Raw genomic sequence first — 16,666 nt, 5'->3', positions numbered from 1 at the left:
TAGGCCTGTGCAATGTTTAAGTAATTGCAGGTGTATAAATTTCGTCCATGTAATGTTTCTCCCAGCATATTATCCCCATGACACTGAACAAATGCACCTGTATGCAAGATGATGTGCATGTAGATTAGGAGGATCCTTGGTCTGATGTTAATGCGGTGTGGTGAACAATAGACAAAGATTCTGAGGCTTGGATTTGAATCTGAGGTAATTCTGAATACTCAAGATATTTGCCCAAAATTTTCACAAAAATAACAGCACTTGCACACTTGGCAGTGTTCATCTCAAACATGAAAAACTCTGGGTCTCCTGCACAAACCTGATAAGCTCACTGTACTCCAATACTTATCATGAGTTTAGCACTGGAGTGTGAACTTCCTACAGTTTCCCAGAAGTAATGCTTGGAAATCTGCCTGCTGAATTTGTGGCATATTAACCCTGGTGCAACTTCAATGAATCATCATTTCAATAGAGATGAACAGTTACAAGGGAGCAGGTAATTTGTTTTTGTGAATTGAGATAACTCAAATTTATTTGTTTTGTGTTTTCTAGTGTCAATTTTTTATCTTAATTTTAATAGTACATTTAATAGGTTTTTAAGTTTGAAGGTCAGACATTCATTAAAGATGTTTTATGGTTTTGATAGCTGGTGGAGCCTGGAGTGTGGCTTCTTCAGCTGAAGGAACATTTCTGTGGGATTTTGGTTGGAAGGCCCTGCAGTGGATGGTTGGTGAAATGCTAGGGAGAAATGAAATGAGTTATTTGACTAGATCAGTAAACCAAGTTGTGAAACAATTGAATATTTGTAATTTCAGCTGTATACATAAATTATTACTTGACTACAAGTGCAGTTTTGCAACTTATTTTTTAATTGTTTAGTAGATAATCGGAAAAATTCAGCGTGAATACTTTTACCATTTTTTCCCAATTCGGAAGGTAACATTTATTTTTAAAAAAATCTACTGGTGTTTAAAAGTAACACTTTTCTAAGAATTTTCTTTCCTATGATGCAGGTGCATACTACAGAAATGTTGAGGTATTTTTATTTGTTAAATTTTAAGCAAATTCTGAACCTCTACATGAAACATCTGTTAATGTATAAAATTATGGCCATTCTAAGTGTTGAAAATAAGAAAATATTTCATTAAAAATAGTTACCAAAGTATAAATGGGGAATATGTTGTATTGTACACAGTCTGTTTTTGCCTGCATCTCATATCACTTAAATATTTTAATGGTACTTGTCAACAGTTACATGCATTGACTGTAGCTGTGCTTTGAACTGATGTATGAGAGTGTTCATTAATGCATGAGGGTGATTTATGCAGATTACCTAGAAACCATCTTTGAGAACACTTATGCAAATATTTTTGTAAAAAAAGTAATTTTGCTAGAAAAAATAAGGGTTTATTTGAGTTACAAACTTTTACCCACAGGTTCAATGAATAGTTTCATTTGCAATCATTTCATTTGGATTTTTTGGCAGTAAAGGTTTTATAATTGGTGGAAAAATCGATAAAATCTGCAAAGACAATTATTGGGAATGAATTACAGTGCAAATTGTAGTTTAACCTTAGCTGTCAAAGCCAAGTGGACAGTTCATCATTTGAAGAATATGCATTTTGTTTGAAATGGTTTAAACTGTGTTTATTATAGTAATGTGAACGTTTATAAAGTTCTAGCAAAGGTAGAAGTAACAGATGAATTTTACATTCACAAATATCAACTTGAGTACTTGGTCATACTTAAAAGCATTGTTTTATTGATGTTGATACATTGTACAAACTCTTCTCACATCACAAATGTTACTGAAGATAATTATTTATAATTTCAATAATAAAAGCTCTAGGTCACATCTTCATAATTTCAATGGAGAACATGTCCCAAAAACTTGTAATAATGGCGAGAGATTAAATTTTATTAAATGTAAGTTCATATTTTTGTTTCATTTGCTGAACTATTTTTGATATGCTAATGAGCAACTAACCACAATGGATATTATGAATGATGTTTTTGACAATTGATGAAATGTTCCTCAGATCTTTCTTCCTCATGTCATCTTCGTACTCGCTGTGGCATGTGAGTCCTTGTTAGCTCCCTCAACCCTATTCCTGTTACACTCCTGACTACCTACCTACCCTGATTCTTAACTGTTCTTTGGATATGGGGCCTTGCCTTCAAATCTGCTGTTGACACTCTCTTTTCAGTTTATCTTACTACTTTAATGTGTTGTAGGCTCCTAAATTTATAGAAATTCTTGCTTGAATCCACCTAGACCGGTTTTAAGCTTTGTCAAAGATACAACTAACATCCTAAGTGACTATGACAGTTGATCCATCCCTCTTTGTCCATGGCTTATTTGCAGTCTTTGGCATGGTTAATCTCACTATCCTCCACCAACACCTTTCTACCATCATCCAGCAGAAATTCTTACCTCTACCATCATTGCCAGAGAATCAGCTGCAATGGCTATGCTTTCCACCTTTTTTATATACCACTTATCTCTTCTGTTTGCCAAAGATCTACATGTTGCCCCTTGCCAACATCATATTTATATAAAAAATAATTCCAGTTTTTGCATCTGTACTGATGACGTTTGGCTCTACCTCAATTTCTTTTGACCCTTTTTCTGTCTCTAAATTACGTCCTTCCAATCTATAGGGTCAAATGAATGGAAATTTCCTCTAACTAGATAATGGGAAGACCAAAGCCATTGACTTTATTCCCCATCTCAAATTTCAGACTCCATCCTCCTTTTTACCATCCATGTGAAAATGAACCAGATTAATATCCAACCCGGGGACCTTTTTAAACCAATGATTGGCTTGAGACCACACTGTTACTAATTTTGCCTATTTCCACCTTCACAACAGCACTTGACTTTCACCGCTGTCTCACTTATTATTCTCCAATGTCTTTGCTGCCTCTCATTTTGACTATTCCAATTCATTCCTCATCGGCCTTCCTCATTCAGCATATGCAAGGGCAGCCAGAACTCCATGGCCCATATCCTAACTTGCAAGTCTTATTCACTGTACCTCTTTACTCTGACTTGCATTGGCCCTGGTTAAGCAAGCCTCCATTTTGAAGTGCTGACTCTTGTTTCCAATCCTTCTATCCCACTGTTATCAGACTCTATGCTAAAGACGATCTTTTGGTCTCCCAATCTACCTTGCTGTGGTCTATCTGCACTGCACTTTCTCTGTAACTGCAATACTAAATTCTGCATTCAATTTTCTTTTTACTATCTTGATGTAATTACATATGGCATAATCTGTTGGGATGGCATGCAGAACAAAGATTTTTCCCTGTATCTCAGTACATGTGATGATAAACCAATACCAACATCATTATTTCTAAGTTTTCTCCAGCACTACAATAAATCAAAATCTTTCTGCCCCAATCCTGTCCTTCTGATCATCCAAAATCAGCATCATAAGTGTCTATACCTTCAGCTGTCAAAGCCCTGAGCTCTGGACCCTTCTACCTCTTCATTTTAAGACAAACCTTCAAAACTTTAAATTTAATGACTTTGAGGGGGATATTAAATACGTATGTCTATAACACATGTTCATGCAGTTTTGATTTTGGTGGAGTTGGGGGACTGTTCTCCTTGCTTGTCTCCCACCTTATGCACACCCCCAATTAGCCTTTTAATTTTTTTTCGGCCAACCTTTTGGTCTTCTGCACCAAAATCTCCTTGTAGCTTGGTGCCAAATCTTGTTTTACATTTTTCAAGTTTCTCAGAACGTGTTTAATGTGCTGCAGATAAACAAGTTGTTGATTTTTTTTTATTAATAAGTGCCCTCAGAACAGCAAAACAAGATCAATATAAGGTAGTGATTTGGATGTACTACTTGGATTTGTAATTACGGGAACAGTCTAAGACAAGTTACTCATTTAATGTTCCAATGTACGTGCTGCAATCTCTGTTCAAAGCATTGGAAGGTTCTATGTGGTTCATCATCTGTTCTTTCTTTAAATCTTATTGGTAAGATTGTCTCCAAGATTCAATGTCAAGCAGCTGCAGCTTTTACAATCCTAAAGAAAACAAACAACTTGCGTAATTATTTGCAACTTGATCCAGTACATAGGAAAACAGTACAGTACAGGAACAAGCCCTTTGGCAACCATGATGCAGATTTAAATTGCACATCTGCCTACACATGATCTATATCCCTCCATTCCCCGAATGTTCATCGGCCTTGCCTATATGTCTCTGAAACATTGCTATTGTATCTGCTTCCTCCACCTCCACTGGTGGCATGTACCACTGTGTGTGTGTGTGTGTTTAAAAAAAAATTGCCTCAAATCTCCTTTGAACTTTTCCTCCCTCACTTTAAATCTATGCCTTCTAGTGTTTGACATTTCCACCTGGGGGTTGGGGGGGGAAACATCTACCCTATCTATACCTTTTCATATACTACCAGGTTGCCCCCAGCCTCTGACACTGTAGAGAGAACAATCCAAGTTTGTCCAACTTCTCCTTAGAGCTAATACTCCTTAATTCAGCAATATCCTGGTGAACCTCTTCTGTACCCTTTCCGAGCCTCCACATCCTTCTGTAATGTTGTGATCAAAACTGCACACAATACTCCAAATGTGGCCGAACCAAACTTTTATACAGCTACAACGTGACTTCCCAATTTTTATACTCAGTGCCCTGACCAATGAAGCAAGTGTGCTGTATGCCTTCTTTACCACCCTATCTACTTGTGTCGCTACTTTCAGGGAGCTGTGAACCTCAAGATCCTCCTGTACATCAATGCTCCCAAGTGTCCTGCCATTTCTGCATACTTCCCTCTTCCATTTGACATCCTAAAGTGCAACACCTCACACTTGTCGGGATTAAACTCCATCTGCCATTTTGCTGCCCACATTTCCAACTGGTCTATTGTCCTGCTGAATCCTTTGACAAGGTTCCTCTATCCATAACCCTGCCAATTTTGCATTGTCTGCAGATTTTTTAATCAGCCCACCTACATTTTTGTCCAAATCATTTATATGGAGGCTGCAGCACTGATTCCTGCAGAACACCACTGGTCAAAGGCCTCCAGACAGAATAAAGCCCCTCCACCACTACCCTCTGTCTTCTATGGCCAAGCCAATTTTGAATTCAATCTACAAATCACTATGGATCCCACATGCCTTAATCTTCTGGATCAGCCTTCCATGAGGGACCTTGTTGAATGCTTCACTAAAGTCCATGTTTACACATCCACTGCCCGATCCTCATCAATCATCCTTGTCACCTCCTCAGACAAGCTCAATCATGTTTGTAATACGTACCCTCCCCCTGCACAAAGCCATGCTGACTATCCCTAATAATTCCATGCTATTCCAGATGTGATTAGATCCTATCTCTAAGAATCTTCTCCAATAATTTCCCTGAAGGCATTACAGGAAGGATGTTCAAACAGAGGGTGCAGAGGTGGTTTAATGGAAATGGTACTTGCAGAGTGGGACTTCAGTTGTGAGAGAGAAGTTGAAAAGGTTAAGAGGAATTTGGCAAACCAATTCAAAAATCATGATAGTTCTTCCTACTTCATCCAAACCTATTTCAGAGGCAAAAGTGTTGGTAACCATTGAATAGACATTTAAGATAATTAGCAAAAGGACTGAAGGCAAGAGGTGGAGGTTAAATGTTTTAATTAATTGGTGTTACTGGCAAGGTCAGCACTTAATGCCCATTCCTCCCTCAACCAATTGTGAATACCATGTACAACTTAAACATTTAAAGAGAGATGGAGATTCTAGCAAATCCTCATCTTCTCTGATGGCAAAGTTCAGCATATGAAGATAAAAGGCAAAACTCAAGTATTTCAACTGTACCAAGAAAGCTACAATATGAGAGCCGATAATATCCTGCAAAAAGTTACCTTTATAAAAGATTGTTGCAACTGAAGTTTCTTTTGAAGTGCACTTGCTTCCTCTGTTAACTGTATTACTTCTTTCTTTAGTTCATGTAACTGTTGCTGACGTTCCCTTTTTAGGTCAGGAAAACACATAAACCATACATTGCAATAGTAAAGAATCAAAATTTACTTAATTAGGCTGTTAATGCATTCAAAACTTCTTTGAGTGACCCAAACAGAAATAAAGCCCAGAGCTATGGAAGCAGACAGCTTATTTGACTGGTTCAATATACCTCATTCATTTTCAATATTGGTACAATATCTCCATTGTGTGATCAAACTTTCTTGTGCAGTATTTCCTTTTCCATTCTCCTGTCTTTTTTATATATTTAAAAAGAGGTACAGGAATATACCACATATAGCTACATTGAAGTATTTGTCCTGGTTTTTCTCAGGTCCTTATCATTGTGAAGTTCAGAGCAATTTAGATGTTGTAGAGCACGAATCACGAAAAGTTAGCAGGCAGGCCCAACAAGTAGTTAAGGCAAATGGCACATTGGCCTTTTTTTGCAAAGAGATTGGAGTTTAAGAATAGGAAGGTTTTGTTACAGTTGTACTGTGCACAGTTTTGGTTCTCTTACCTAAAAAAATGAAGTAGTAGCATTGGGTGTAGTCCAAAGTAGATTCACTGGGATGAGAGGGTTGTCCTACCAAGAGAGGTTGAACAGTTTGGGTCTATATTCCTTGAAGTTTAGAAGAATGAGGGGGTGACCTTAGTTACATACAGGATCCTCGTACAGGGGTGGGGGAGGTGGGCTTGGCAGGATAGATGTTGCGGTCTTTACATTAGTGGAAGGATCACAAACAAGGGGACATATCAGTGAAATAAGAGGCTGTTCATTTTAAATAGGTGCATAGAAATTTCTTCCCAGAGGGTTGTGAATCTTTGGAATTCTCTGCCCCAGAGCAGGGTGGAGATAGATAAATATTTGAAAGATCAAGGAATTAAGGGTTATGGGGAACTGGCACAAAAGAGAAGCTAAGGCAGGATAGATCAGCACAAATCATATTGAACAGTGGAGCCTGGTGGGCCTGCTTTTATTTCCTTGTGTTCATTTGCATAAAATAAAATATCTGATATGATTCCATTGAAGTATTCTTTATTTTTACTCTTGATTCCATTCTTGTTCTCTGTAATGTTTTGTGTTTTTAAGTTTACATTCCACTCTTGTCCACTTTCTTCATGTTGTTTCAACCACCTCCCTAAATATCATAAATTCATACCCATTCTTGCAATTTTCTTATGTAATTAATAATCTACAGTTATAGACAGCCTTGGGAAATTATAGTGGATGAAAATATTGATTAATACCTTACATTTGAGTCCAACTTCCGGAGGAAATCTTGCTCTAGCAAAGTCATTTCTCACAACCCTGATTCCATCCTTTCTCCCCAGGTCCAGTCCCTTCCCACTCACATCCATGACACCTCTGATATTTCCCATCATTTTGACAGTTGCCAATTTACTGCTCCAAACCGGTTCATCTAAACCATGGACATAAAATCCCATCACATCTGCATCCCACACAAGGATGGTTTGAAGGCCCTCCACCACTTCCCTGAGCGGAGGCCCAATTAGTTCCCCTCCACCAACAGATTCATTTTCCCAAGTAGACTCATTCCTACATTGAATAACTTCTCTTTCAACCCTACTCACATTCTCCAGATCAAAAATGTGATTAAGGGAATACCATGGGCCTAAACTATGCCCATCTTAATGTTGGATGTGGAACTTGTTTCAGGTTCCTTCTCTCAACTCTTTCTGGTACATAGATGACTGTTTTGGTGTTTCTTCCTGCATTTTTAAAGAACTCAAACATATCACTTTTGCCTCAATTTCTACCCTAGTGTTATAAAATTCAACAATTTTGGGTAATTCTCTTCCACTATTTGTGTCAGCACTTTCACTATTTCTACCATAAGATTATCCATCAACAAAATTAACCTAATTTTTCCTTCTGGGGATTTCCAACATTCTCCTTTTCATTGCAGTTCTCTGACATGCATCTCATTGATTTTGCACATCCCTCATTAAACTATCAGTGTATCACCTCAGCAACCCTGAAACAGCCATTGGCACACTGTCCAATGGCTGTAAAGTGCACCCATTAGAATTTTTATGCAAAAACAAGGGAAGACATATCAAGCACTGGCTTGTGTAATAATGATGAAAGTGACAACAAACCAGGTTCTCTATGTAATACCTTTCAATTTACTTAATTTTTACTACTGTCTCAAGAAAGATGAAATTTAAAAAAATCCAGATTCATTAAGCAAACCATGATGTATAAGTAATAGAAACTTAGAAGAGGCTTAATCAAATTTTTATCTCTGTTGGCACCATTGGGGAGATGTTACAATTGTTCTGGTGTCTCTGTATGAAATTATATAAACCATGAGCAAAAGTAGCATTAGTTTCAATGGCAATATATCCAACTTTGTTACCCTGCTGTATGTTATTGCCTAGCCTTACATATTTAGGGCAGACACCCAAGGATTGTTAGCACTAATGCCAATATACCCCAGCAGGACTTACTACCTTCAAAAGAGAAAGGAAAAGACTTGCACAAGAAAAAGTACCAAGATTTTCCTTCTAGAATTTCTGAAACTTGTCGCTTCAGTTTTCTGATCTTCTCATCTCTGCATGTGATTTCTGATGTACTTTCTCTTAACATTATGGCTAATTTTTCTTCATGCTGTATTAAGCAAAACAAAAGCTTATCAAATTTGGGATGAACTGGATTTTGCATGTACTTCTGAAAAGCTGCTGTGAAAATTACTAACCAACTTCTTGAGATGCTCAGTTTTTTCTTCAAATTCCTTCCTGCACTCATGAAGGCTCTGCAACTTCTCTGCTGCCAATGCTTCGGCTTGTTTTAATCTTTCTTCTATCTGTTCATGGGATTGTTGTTCTAGTTTAATCAAATGACTGTATTCAGAAATCTGAAAAAAGGTTAACAGACATTTATTTATTTCTAAAGAATATCCCCAGTTAAAGTTACAGCCACTGGTAAGTGTTACTATTGTCTGTGTGATGTCTGCACTCATTAGCTTCTGCCATGTGAAGTATATTTTACAAAGGCCTTCCTTGATTTTATCCTTTTATTCTCACCCCACTATCCCACAAGGATAATGATTTACAATGGGTACTATTTCTGCGAGTGCCTCTCCAGATTACCATTCTACTCTCCAGTGTTTATACAATTATAGGCAGTTTATGAGAGTTGAGTCTGACTTGTCTTCACAAATCTTATTTACTAACCGGGATTAACTGCTGATAATGAACACTGGAAATCCTGGCCCTTTTCACCCATTCTGACTAACTTATGATCCTAGAGTCAATTGTTATAGAGTTATACATCATGGAAACAGGCCAACTCGTCCATGCCAACCAAGGTGCTTACCTGAGCTAGTCCCGTTTGCCTGTGTTTGGCCCAAAAACCCTCTAAACGTTTCCAATCCACGTACTGTCGACATGTCTTTTAGACGTTGTAATTGTACCCACCCCTTCCACTTTCTCTGGCAGCTCATCCCATATACCCACCACCTTATAACAAACAAGAGCGTTGATTTATTAAACTTACACAAAAAAAATTGAACCATGATTCTACAATGCATGGGTAAATGCATTGTACTATAGTATACATTTACCCATTAAACCATAGGGAAAAACCTCATGATGCTGCTTTTATTTGGCTAATTAAAACAAGCATAGAACAATCTAGCAGGAGGAGGTTTCTTTTTCATTACAATAAAAGTTAAGCTGTTTTCTCCATGACAACAATAGCACCTGTAATAACCAGGCTGAATCATGTTAAATTGAGGTAGGAATGGTGTCCATGGTCATGCACCAATATTGTCTGTGTGAATATTGTGGATTCTTTGCATCCTTATACCTTCTCTAGAGTTTAGAAGGATGAGAGTTAACCTCAATGAAGCATATGTAGCTGGCTTTACAGAATGTTTACCCCTAGGTTAGGAATCTAGAACTGGAGCATCACAGTCTCAAAATAAGGGTACACCAAAGTGGAAACATTTCTTAACTCTAAGAGTGGTGAATCATTGAAATTCTTTACCCTGGGAGGCTGCAGAGGCTTAAACATCGATTGCATTCAAATCAGGGATCAATAGACTTCTGGATTTCAAAGAAATCAAGGAATTTAGGATAGTCCAAAGGAATGATGTGGAGCTGTAAGACTGCCATTAGTTGCAGGTAGGAGGTTTAGGCCACATGGTTCTTCAAACTTGTTCTGCCATGTCTGTTCTTCTATTTCAATGCAATTTTTTTGTTCTATTCTCATATCCCTTGATTCCTTAGTATCCAGAAAGCCATCGACCTGTTTTGAATAACCTCTACAACCCCCCGTGTTAAGAAAGGCTATATCGTCTTGAAGCCTCTTTACATCCTACTTCCTACTCACAATCTCATCTAGTTTAGAATCATCAGCAAAATTTGATCTATGACATTTGGTCACCTCAGCTAAATCACTGGAGGGATCTGGGTGTCCTTGTACATAAATCAATGGGCAATCAGCAGATGCAACAGGCAACACTATGTTAGCCTTTATTGCAAAAGGATTTAAGAACAAGTACAAAGATGTCTTACTACAATTAGGTCATGATGTGATCACAACTTGAATTTGTGTAAACGTCTGGTTTCCCTACCATATGAGGAAATGCAACAAAGGTTCAGCCCCGAGATGAGGAGGGTGGGAGTCGGGGAGTTGTTCTATGCAGCAGGATGAAGCATTCAGGGATATACCCATTGGAGTTTGGAAGAGTGAAACATGATCTCATGGAAACATAAAAATCTTATGAGGCTTCACAGGGTAGATGTTGAAATGATGTTACCCCTGGCTGGGGTGTCTAGAACAAGTGGGTCACAATCTCAAACTATGGAGTTGGCCACTCAGGTCAAAGAAAATGTTTTTTTTTGTTTTCAACCAGAGGGCAATGAATCTTTGGAATTCTCTATTCAAACGGGCTGTGGAGACTTGGTTCTTGAGTAGATTCGAGACAATGATCCATCAACATGATCAAGAAGGAAAATGCTAGAATGCTTGATTGAGGTATATAAAATTATGATTGGATTGAAGAAGTAGATTGCAAGAAACTTTTCCCCTTATCAGAGATGAACAAAACTGGGGGACATAGATTTAGTGTAAGGGGTGAGAGATTTAGAGGGGATCGGAGGGGAACCTTTTCACCAAATGAGTGGTGGGTACCTGAAATGTACTGCCAGAGAGAGTGGTGGAAACAGAGTCACTGACAACATTTAAGAAATGTCCAAACACTTGAATCACCCAGGCATAGAAGACTATAGGCTAAGTGTTGGAAGGTGGGATTAACGCAGATGGGTGCTCACTGGTAAGTGTAGATGTAATGAGCTGAATGGACTGTTTCCATGCTGTATGACTCAATAACTCTATATAGACTTTTAATGAATATTTTGGTCTGTCTTCCCAAAAGATAGGGATACTCTAGTAAAGGCAAACAAGTATAAAATATTGGGTAGCATCTTTATCATCTTTGAAAGTGGATAAATTGCTAGGTCCAGATGAAATGCATCCCAGGGCTATTAAAAGAAATAAGGGAGGAAACTGAAGACTCTGATTACAATACTTCCATTCTTGTAGTATTGATAAATGTTATTATCTGGCACTTACCTTCTGTTGCATTAGTTTATTGATATTGTTTATCGTTACTTCTTTTCCTTTTAGTTGTGTTTTTAGCTGTGCATTTTCTTTTTCCAGCATACTGATTCTTTCCATCAATTGTTTTTGATCATACAAGGGAGCCTGCAAATACACACATGGCTGGTTAATACATTATTCAGATGATCAGGAGTTTTGAACAACTCCCTGAAATAAATAAACATATGTAAGGTTTACCCATGTGACTGTCAGGTTAATAATTATGTGTGACTGAAGTTACATTGATGTTTTCCCAAATAATAATAGTTGCTACATTACACAGAATTATTAGTTCTGAATCAGTTAGCTCCACTGACTTTTATACTATTTCATATTCCATACTTTCAAATATTTATCCAGTTAACCTCTAACAATGACTGTGCCTCACGAGCCATATAAGTAAAGCATTCATGTTCTACTAAATGTTTTTGAAGAAGTATTTCCCCTTCCTTCTTATGGAGGTATTTCCAAATATTTCCCCTTGCAATTGATTCACCAACAATTTTTCAGTGGCCTTTCAAAATTAGTTGTAACTTGAAGATATTTAAAATAACAATATGCTTTGATAAAGTAGTCACAAGAGACTGTAGATATGGAATATGGAGCACAATACAAGCTGCCAGAGGAACTCAGGATTGATGCAGGGTCTCGACCCACAACAACGACTGTCCCTTTGCTTCCACAGATGCTGCCCGAGTGGTTGAGTTTCTCCAGCAGCTTTCTTTTTGCGTTCATGAGAAAAACATCAGGGGAGTAAAATAAATGACAAATTCACCAATGGAAAGACCATATTGAAAACTTAAATGATTATTGTGTTACTTTATGATAGCACTATGGTAACTGTATCAGAGACATGAGCACAGAATGGATTCCAGTGTAAAAAATTGACTAGAACTTGCACTGGTGGTGCTTCCATTTTTCAGATGTGTCCTTTCTTGTAAAATTTGTGTATAATTTATGTTTAATTTATGTTTTTCTTGTGAATGCTGCTTATATGGTGCTATGTGCCTGTGATACTGCTGCAAGTAAGTTTTTCATTGCACCTGTCAATACATGTACTTGTGTAGATGACAATATATTTTACTTTGACGTTATGTCAGGTGATTGCAAAACATCCTCTGAGGCCACATTGAAGGATAGCAGGGTAGATCTTCCAGGTACCTGGTTTATCCCTCAACTGATATCACAACAGACAGTATCTGGGGTAAAATTGAATTACTGTTCACAAGTCCTTGCTATGTGTAAATTGGATGTAACAAAATGACTACACTGTAAACTATGAACTATATTAAGAGAACCTGACATCTTGAAAAGGTCCGTTTGAAACGCAAACCTTTCTTTAGGCCAGTTTTCAAAATTATAAATAATCTGAGTTAATAGTGTTTTTCATAACTTTGGAAAACACAAGTGTAACAACAATGTAATGGTCAGAAAAAAAGTAGATGGGAACAACTATCCTAGGCTGAAGAGAAAATATTCATGAAGACATACTGGCAAACACTAATGAAATGGCATTTAACAGAAGAAAGTTTTGAGACACATCTTGAAAATAATTGATGGCAATATTGTTAACAAGTCAGGATATAAAGATAATTTCATCTTACTTTAATTGTAGCATCTTTGGCAGAAATTTCATGTTTTTCACTTCCAAAGGGAATTTTCTTTGTATGCCCTTTATGCACTCTAATGGCATTAAAATGTATGGTCAATGATTTTGTTTCTGGAATGGGCATGCTTGCACCTGATATTCCTGTAAAATCTGGAGGCTCCTTGATTGATATATCAGGTTCTGCAGATGCATTTTTGTGTTTCAGGTTACCAGTTGATCTTGTTGCTCCTAATTTCACTTTGGACATGTTGGATGTTTGTCCACTAATTGCCAAAATAATACCATCAGTCAATGACCTTCTTTGTTGCTTCTTGTTAGTTTGCAAAAGAATCAGCACAATGGAAAATAAAAATAATCACCATTATTCCCTGATCTTAACTAGATATTTCATGATTAATAACTTATGAAGCTTAATCAAAATACACATGGACTGTTTTGAGACCATACAAACAAAGTTAACTTGTAAATTTGGCAATTGGTGTAAATAAAGCTTCTATAATATTTTACTTTCATTCAAAGGGCATATTATCCCAATTTTCAGTTCAGGTGAGGATCCCTGACAGCATTATGACCCTTTTTACACAATTAGCAAAGCTGCCGTGATTGTCAAGTCATTTAGAAGAAATAAGTATGCTAATCAAAATCCAGAAGGATAATAGAGAAAAATAAATACATATTATTTTATTCAAGAAAATCTTTTGTTCTGCAGATGCCATCATTCAAATAATCAATGCAAATGGTGAAGAGTGATGGTTCTGAAATAGAGACAGGTTGCAAAAGAATGGGGTACTGAGGGACCTAGTTGTCTTTGTGCAGGAATCACAAAAGGTTAATGGAGGAGCAGCAATTAGTTACAAAAGGTAAATGACACATTCGCTTTTTTTTGCAAGGAGCTTGGAGTTTAGTAATCTGGATTGATTGTTGCAATTGTACAGGATGTGAAATCTAATGGGAACAGAGCAAAATATAAGTGGAGGTATAAAATCAGAATATCTGTGTGGGATGAAGTTTGAAGTTAGAAGGGAGTCAACTTAAAACATCCATTAATTGATGTTCAGAACTGAACACAGAAAAATAAGAGCAGGAGTAGGCCACCTTAAAGCCTGCCCTGCCATTCAATGTGATCATGGCTGATCTATGTTGGCTTTAACTCCTCTTCTTTGCTAGTTCCCCATAACCCTCAATTCCACAATCGATGTGGAAGCCAAATTAATTCACAAGCTATTTGAAGGCTATAGTCTTAACATTTGAGGCTATCATTGCCTGTAGCATGATTGCTAAAATGATCTAAATTGTTTTGTTTCTGCATAATTACAACAAAAGTTTTGTTGGCTATAAAGCTATGCTTAGGTTGTGAAAGGTTAATTATGTCAAGAAAACACAAGGAGGATTAGGTCGTTCAGCCTCTTCAGCCTGCAATGCCATTCAATAATATCATGACTAGTCCTTTATCTCAGTGGTGCTTTCCTGTACTAACTCCATATCCCTTGCTTCCTTGGGCCTCATTACAAGTGCAGGAGGCTACAGACCAACAGAGTGAGAGTGGATTGGAGAATCAAAGTGGCAGGTAACAGCAAGCTCAGGGTTGTTGTGGTTGCAAGGGAAAGCACCTAAAGGATGGGGGTTGATTGGTGGGATTGGAAGAGTGGGAACATGCTTTCACCTCTTCCCTTCCCAGCATCCAGGAATCCAAACAGACTTTTCAGCTGAAGCAGCAATTCACTTGCACTTATTCCAATCTAGTTGTCCATAGTCAGTGTGCATACTGCAGTCTCCTTTACAATGCAGAAACCAAACTCAGAGTGGGTGACCACCTTACAGAGCACCTGTGTTCAGATAATTTGATTACTTTGTCTGTGTCAGTCAACCATCTGTGATATTGGCCCAGCTTGTTTTACCCCCCCCCCCCCCCTTTTTTTCCCCTCTGGAAGAAAAGGACATGCTCAGCCTGATCTACCAGTCACGACTTCCTGCTATGCATCTCACAACTCCTACATTCTTCAGTCGAGACTATCCAGTCTCTAACTGTTGCCAGCGACTGGATAGTCTAGGGTTGTTTCCCCTGGAGCAGAGACTTGATAGGCTGGAGACAAGAAAGCTGAGGAATGACCTTATAAGAGGTTTATATGGTCAGGAGGGGCATGGATAAGGTGGACAATCACAGTCTTTTCCCTCAGGATAGGAGAGTCTAAAACTAGAGGGCATAGGTTTAAGTTGAGAGGGGAAAGATTTACAGGGGAACAGAGGGACAAGTTGTTCCACACAGGAGGTAGTGGGTATATGGAACTAACAAAGGAAGTGGTAGTGATAAGTAAAATTGCAACATTTAAAAGACATTGAGAGGTGCATGGTTAGGAAAGCTGAGATGGATACAGGCCAAATGCAGGCAAGTAAGACTAACTCGGAAGGCACCTTGGTCAGCATGGACGAGTTGGCCCGAAGGGCCTGTTTCCATGTTATACAACTGTGTGGCTCTATTCTCTCATTGACTGGATAACCGTTTACAGCATATCTCCACGTTCACCCCAGTTTTACCCTGTCAGAGATATCCCCCTCCCCTTCTCCCTGCAGTTTAACGAGTGTGTTCCCAGTACTGACGAAGAACCTTCGCCCTGAAAGGTTGACTGTTTCTCTTCCCCCAGGCGGCCTGACCTGCTGAGTATTTTCAACATTTTCTGTTTGTGTTTTGGATTTCCAGCTTTTGCAGGGTTTTTTTTTTGCTTTTCTTTGACACTGGTGCCCTTCACTTCCGCGTCGCTGCGAGTGCGCGCGCATGCGCACAGTCCCGGCCCCAGTTCCTAACATCGCAAAATGTGAAGCAGATGAAGTTTAAAATGATATGGGCAGAAATAAAGCAGCGCTGATTTATGTAAAAAAACAATTTCGTTAGCGCGGAGTTACTAAGTTAGCAGAATCTGAATAAATAAAACCAGAAAATGTGAATGTTAAAAGGTGAACGAGAGATAAAATGCTGGAAATGTTTGCAAGGAGGCGACGATTCACATCTGGCCGAGTTATTTACAACCCCAAGCGCTTCCTTACACAGTTCGGTTAAGAGATTCCCCAAAACTCGGAGATGCACTGAAGGGCGTTTAAAGTCTTTTACCTGTTTACTCCTTAACAATAGTGGCTGACCAGTATACTTTGAGAACTTTCTACAGATAGATTCTGAGTGCGGACTTTTCCCCCCTTAAACAGAACGATTGATTGGAAATCCCTTTATAATCGCAGCCTCTTTCCGCATTGAGCTCCTCTCACCGACGAACAGTGCGGTTGCCTAGTTACCCGGACGCCGGCCTTACTGCACTGCGGCTCCGGTCCGCAGAGCCGGCGAGAGGAGGAGGAGGGGGAAGCTAAATACTGCGACACGTAAAACCGCCTTCGCCCCCAATCGACCGCCAGCCCACAAGACCCGCCCACGTCCCGTGCGCCAATTGGACCAACCTTGGCTC

The 16,666-nt window shown here is 38.5% G+C and overlaps 1 protein-coding gene across 1 annotated transcript; it reads right to left on the bottom strand.

Moving 5' to 3' along the window:
- Positions 1-34: 34 nt before the first annotated feature.
- Positions 35-15,960, bottom strand: LOC127568712 (uncharacterized). The gene is made up of 7 exons (XM_052012770.1): positions 15,867-15,960; positions 13,210-13,524; positions 11,579-11,710; positions 8,697-8,855; positions 8,493-8,608; positions 5,877-5,982; positions 35-4,038 (listed from the first exon to the last, which is right to left on the bottom strand). Exons 2-7 carry the CDS (start codon positions 13,459-13,461, stop codon positions 3,976-3,978), a joined length of 828 nt encoding a protein of 275 aa, XP_051868730.1. The 5' UTR covers positions 13,462-13,524; positions 15,867-15,960; the 3' UTR covers positions 35-3,975.
- Between the last annotated feature and the right edge of the window lie 706 nt (positions 15,961-16,666).

The sequence above is a fragment of the Pristis pectinata genome, chromosome 3 (assembly GCF_009764475.1).
Source record: "Pristis pectinata isolate sPriPec2 chromosome 3, sPriPec2.1.pri, whole genome shotgun sequence".
NCBI lineage: Eukaryota > Metazoa > Chordata > Chondrichthyes > Rhinopristiformes > Pristidae > Pristis > Pristis pectinata.
The sequence above is the reverse complement of the archived record's forward strand: the minus strand, read 5'-3'. Positions and strand labels throughout refer to the sequence as shown.